The 5,703-nt window shown below is 41.8% G+C and overlaps 1 protein-coding gene and 1 long non-coding RNA gene across 11 annotated transcripts in view; both read left to right on the forward strand.

Moving 5' to 3' along the window:
- The window catches only part of LOC112486830 (uncharacterized), a 4,895-nt gene extending 2,780 nt beyond the window's left edge, over window positions 1–2,115 (forward strand). Inside the window, exons 2-3 of the long non-coding RNA XR_003049365.1 lie at window positions 1,553–1,710; window positions 1,862–2,115. This is a non-coding gene — a long non-coding RNA (uncharacterized LOC112486830). The remainder of the gene's footprint in view (window positions 1–1,552; window positions 1,711–1,861) is intronic.
- A 906-nt stretch (window positions 2,116–3,021) lies between these two features.
- myom1b (myomesin 1b) overlaps window positions 3,022–5,703 on the forward strand; it is a 26,026-nt gene continuing 23,344 nt past the window's right edge. For 3 of the 10 annotated variants that reach the window (XM_025054432.1, XM_025054433.1, XM_025054434.1), the window contains exons 1-4: window positions 3,022–3,412; window positions 3,564–3,656; window positions 4,520–4,608; window positions 5,152–5,193. In XM_025054432.1, coding sequence (XP_024910200.1) covers window positions 3,285–3,412; window positions 3,564–3,656; window positions 4,520–4,608; window positions 5,152–5,193 — 352 coding nt within the window. In that variant the 5' untranslated portion in view covers window positions 3,022–3,284. The remainder of the gene's footprint in view (window positions 3,413–3,563; window positions 3,657–4,519; window positions 4,609–5,151; window positions 5,194–5,703) is intronic. The other 7 variants (XM_025054440.1, XM_025054441.1, XM_025054436.1 and 4 more) reach the window with 6 other exon arrangements.

Here is a 5,703-nt window from a genome sequence, read left to right on the forward strand (position 1 = left end):
CGTAACATCTGTGGCCACTTGATGGTTGACCTCATAAGGGGTTTTACCACTGACATCACTCCAGTGCAGTTCATGATCCTGAACTTAATTTCGGACCTTCACGCCAATCATTAATTGATTTGTTGTTTGAAAAATTTCCTCCCAAAAAGTCTAGGTTTGTGCTTGTTGACAACTTCCTGGAAGAAGATGTTGACCTCCGAACACACAGGAATCAAATTGACTGGTTTTTCTGGAAAAAAAAAGATTACAGACAGTTTCAATCTACAGAACAGGAATATTCCGTAGTGTTCTAAGAGAATCTAATTTTAGTTGAAACTACAGCACAACAAAAGTGAGACATAAGTGAGAACAAAGTCTCCAGAGAATTTGTTGTGACCAATGATAAAAACATAGAACCGTGGAACTTTGATTCCATTTCAGTAGTGGAACTACAGGCTAATTTGCTTTGAGTAAAAAACAGTACCAGAACCTGAACAGGATCTGAACCGGTGTCTGCCTGTTTGGAACCCATACAATTGCAACACTCTGCTCCTTAACCTTAAAACAGTTACATCATCAGCATAACGGTGTAAGTGAATTCATTCATGAGTGTTCTTCTTGGGAACGCTCAGTTCCCAGATCTTAATGCTTGTTATTTCTACTCCTACTCACACTGGGGAGTTACTAGTGTTTGGGTAATTGTGTAAAGTACTCAGCCATTCAGTGGGTGTCATTCAAAGCCACAGTCATCTCCCTCACTGCACTGTATCGCCCTCTGCCAGAAAGTCTTATTGCAGGGTGACAAATGCCTGAGGAGATCGTGTTTCCTGAGACACAAGGAGGAAGTGTCCTAAGAGTGTTGTCATACTAAGTCAGGAGTTACTCCAAGCACAAGTAGAACCCCCACCCCTCCGCACCGCCCCCTTCAGGAGCTATTCTTAGGATATATAATGAACAACACAGAAGCACGTGTGGTCTTGTTAAATGCATGTGACCGTGGACAAGGATTGGATTTTGTGGCATGTGATGTACTGTGTTTCTGGTCACTGTTTTTTGTTTATGTTAGCGTCATCATTAACGTCATCGTTGGAGACTGACCTGAGATGTGGATGTTTGATGGAGGATGGATTATTTTTAAATTTCCTTTTCAGTCCATTGACAACGCTGTACGATCAGTTCGGCTGTCTGAGTATGAATGAAGGTTTCACTGATCTAGGAGGAAAAGTAGCAGCAGTCGATTAAAACACTTTTCTAAAACGTCCAAAATCAGGTTCAGTTTTCAGTGGGAATGATGAAAAAAGACGAGGAGGAAAATAGAAATAAGGACAAGATAAAAATCAGATCAGGTATTGTTTAGGTTCAGGCAACAAGGCTACAGAGATTTCTGGTGTGTCTCTCTGGCAGCCTTGTTTCCAGTCAGGTTTTTACATCATGAGGTTTCCAATCCGTGGCCCCAGTGATGATAAAACACAAACTCAGTGCCGACTTTTTGCTCCTGTCCTGATGAAACGATACGTCTTTGTTGGAGGACGTGAATTCTCTTCTCCTGACTGAGTCGTTCTGCCTTCCGTAGATCCATGATCACGAGGAACATTTCAAGCGTATGAACGAAGACAGCCTGATGCACTCCCCGGAGTTTGTGATTAAACCTCGCTCCCACACTGTGTGGGAGAACCAGTGTGTGCGACTGCACTGCACTGTCACCGGCTGGCCTGACCCCCGGGTCGTCTGGTAGGTCACTGATGCACCATGACCTCAACGTGACCCCTACAACTGAGTCCTACAACTACCTCCTTATTTTAGACAGAACTGAATCTTTTTTATGACGTCTTTCTTTGTTTACATTTCTTTCCTCTTTCCTGGTTCTGGTTTCTACCAAAAGGTACAAGAACAATGTGCCTATTGACCCCCTGTCCAACCCTGGCAAGTATAAGCTCGAGAGCAGATACAACGTGCACTCCATGGAGATTAACAAGTAAGTGTTTGAAATGTAAAACTCAAATAGAGACAAAATAAATAAATAGTATATTATTTGCTATTTAGCTTGCGTCGTCAATTGGTAGCGGGCCGCACAGAAAGAACGCATAACTTAAGATTATTTCCGTTTTATCCATTAACAGATTCTAAACGATGTTTTATTTTGAAAAATTACCGGATTCTCTACGCCGCATCTGTCCGTGACTCACACTTGATATATGTCAAAATGCTCACCGTTAAAAAAACCTCACACTTGATATATGTCAAAATGCTCGCCTCGGTTAAAAAAACAAACAAATGTCTTTGGAAAGTTTCTTAGCGCGGGGTAAACGAGCCAGCGAGGACACAGAAAAAGAGCCTACGTCTTCGAAAACGAAGAAAACTAAATTTAATAATAGACAATTCGAGGAGTTCTACTGGAAATAGGTGTAAAGTACTCAGCCATTCAGTGGGTGTCATTCAAAGCCACAGTCATCTCCCTCACTGCACTGTATCGCCCTCTGCCAGAAAGTCTTATTGCAGGGTGACAAATGCCTGAGGAGATCGTGTTTCCTGAGACACAAGGAGGAAGTGTCCTAAGAGTGTTGTCATACTAAGTCAGGAGTTACTCCAAGCACAAGTAGAACCCCCACCCCTCCGCACCGCCCCCTTCAGGAGCTATTCTTAGGATATATAATGAACAACACAGAAGCACGTGTGGTCTTGTTAAATGCATGTGACCGTGGACAAGGATTGGATTTTGTGGCATGTGATGTACTGTGTTTCTGGTCACTGTTTTTTGTTTATGTTAGTGTCATCATTAACGTCATCGTTGGAGACTGACCTGAGATGTGGATGTTTGATGGAGGATGGATTATTTTTAAATTTCCTTTTCAGTCCATTGACAACGCTGTACGATCAGTTCAGCTGTCTGAGTATGAATGAAGGTTTCACTGATCTAGGAGGAAAAGTAGCAGCAGTCGATTAAAACACTTTTCTAAAACGTCCAAAATCAGGTTCAGTTTTCAGTGGGAATGATGAAAACAGACGAGGAGGAAAATAGAAATAAGGACAAGATAAAAATCAGATCAGGTATTGTTTAGGTTCAGGCAACAAGGCTACAGAGATTTCTGGTGTGTCTCTCTGGCAGCCTTGTTTCCAGTCAGGTTTTTACATCATGAGGTTTCCAATCCGTGGCCCCAGTGATGATAAAACACAAACTCAGTGCCGACTTTTTGCTCCTGTCCTGATGAAACGATACGTCTTTGTTGGAGGACGTGAATTCTCTTCTCCTGACTGAGTCGTTCTGCCTTCCGTAGATCCATGATCACGAGGAACATTTCAAGCGTATGAACGAAGACAGCCTGATGCACTCCCCGGAGTTTGTGATTAAACCTCGCTCCCACACTGTGTGGGAGAACCAGTGTGTGCGACTGCACTGCACTGTCACCGGCTGGCCTGACCCCCGGGTCGTCTGGTAGGTCACCGATGCACCATGACCTGAACGTGACCCCTACAACTGAGTCCTACAACTACCTCCTTATTTTAGACAGAACTGAATCTTTTTTATGACGTCTTTCTTTGTTTACATTTCTTTCCTCTTTCCTGGTTCTGGTTTCTACCAAAAGGTACAAGAACAATGTGCCTATTGACCCCCTGTCCAACCCTGGCAAGTATAAGCTCGAGAGCAGATACAACGTGCACTCCATGGAGATTAACAAGTAAGTGTTTGAAATGTAAAACTCAAATAGAGACAAAATAAATAAATAGTATATTATTTGCTATTTAGCTTGCGTCGTCAATTGGTAGCGGGCCGCACAGAAAGAACGCATAACTTAAGATTATTTCCGTTTTATCCATTAACAGATTCTAAACGATGTTTTATTTTGAAAAATTACCGGATTCTCTACGCCGCATCTGTCCGTGACTCATACTTGATATATGTCAAAATGCTCGCCTCGGTTAAAAAAACAAACAAATGTCTTTGGAAAGTTTCTTAGCGCGGGGTAAACGAGCCAGCGAGGACACAGAAAAAGAGCCTACGTCTTCGAAAACGAAGAAAACTAAATTTAATAATAGACAATTCGAGGAGTTCTACTGGAAATAGGGATTAATTGCGACAGGTTGTTCCCACGCACCGAGCCCGCGCTACAAAATGCGCGGCTAGCGGCGCTAATGAGGCAATGAAGACGGGCGCCATTTTATCAGGACGATGCTACACAGTGACTTAACGTTTATTATTGGATTTATAAAATACCAGTTTTCATGCCCGTCGTATCATTTTATTTATTTTTTATTTATTAAAGGCCGATTCGTACTATGGAGAAAGTGATTCGAGTCAAATATTCAAATTCGATATCGAACAACTTGACGGTGCTTGACACTGATGATATCACCGCCGGCGTCTATTTTTTCCTTCAGCATTGCTGGCCAGGAGTCACGGAACACTTTACAGTCAGGCCTCACATTCTCGGTGTTATTTACATGGCTGCGGTAGATCGGGGGAAGGGACAGGTCCACACGGACCCTCCAGGGAATGTGTGTGTGTCGTGGACTCTGATCACCTGATCCTCTGATCTTTCAGATGTGATTTTGATGACACGGCGCAGTATCAAGTCTCGGCCATGAACGCCAAAGGAGAGCTCTCTGCCTACGCCTCTGTGGTGGTCAAAAGTAAGGAGTTTCCATAGAGGTTTAACGTTCAAAGTTCAAAAACTCAGTTATTATGAAAAAATATAATTTCAAAAGTAAGGAGTTTCCATAGAGGTTCAACGTTAAAGTTCAAAAACTCAGTTTTAACATCAACTGAATTATATTCAGTATACGGGTCATATAAAATGTTATTATTAAAAAATATATAAACTTCAGTTTGTATGAGGCTGATTTCCACATTTTTGTTTTAGTTTTCCTGACCAGTTTTAGCTCTAGATTTTTTTTCTTGATGTCTACATTGTAGCAAATTTTTAGCTACATCGAATAACAGAAGGAAAAATATATTTCTTGTGCAGCTTTTATGTACTAGTGACTATCATTTAATTTAATTGGTCTAATTTTATATCTATTTCTGGAAGATTGTTGAGTAAACGTCCAAACTTTAGCTACATTTTCACATTTCTTGACTAACATTGCGCTCACTTACTATGATTTTAGATAATTGTGCACGCCCGATCCTCTTGATTGGACTAATTTTAATGAAAACGATTCTCCTCTCTGCAGGGTTTAAAGGGGAAGTCGATGAGTTTCTGCCAGCACCCAGACGTAAGTGTTAAAATACTGCACCGACGTTGTGTTTACATTGTGTTAGCAAAGGTACATTAAATACTTCATGGCCACGGAAGACAAATCTACCAAAAAAAGATAACGGTATACTGTAGTACTTTTTACACCCCGTACCACCTCCTTAAATATGTGCTTTTTTTTTGAAAACCCAAAAGTATGTGAAACATTAAGTACAAAACCACAGTTTTACTCCCCCTGTTGAAGCTGGACCATAGACAGGGTTGGCAGCCGTTGACAGCGGTGTTCAGCCTTGGTGGAGGTCTTGTTTCCTGGCCACAGTAACACACAATAGTAAAACTCAGAAAAAACTCCAAAATGTTCAGCGTTAGAATACCTGCTGACAGTACTGTTTAGAAATATTTAATGCAACCAACGGTTTGGAATGTTGACCCAAGTAGGCTCAGGAACCTCACTTTGAGAACCTCTCTCTTACATTACCTTATGGCCGTGCTTCAAGCAGGGGTTGGGGGTTGGAGTTGGGGGGGCCGT

The sequence above is a fragment of the Cynoglossus semilaevis genome, chromosome 3 (genome assembly GCF_000523025.1).
Source record: "Cynoglossus semilaevis isolate Cse_v1.0 chromosome 3, Cse_v1.0, whole genome shotgun sequence".
Lineage (NCBI taxonomy): Eukaryota > Metazoa > Chordata > Actinopteri > Pleuronectiformes > Cynoglossidae > Cynoglossus > Cynoglossus semilaevis.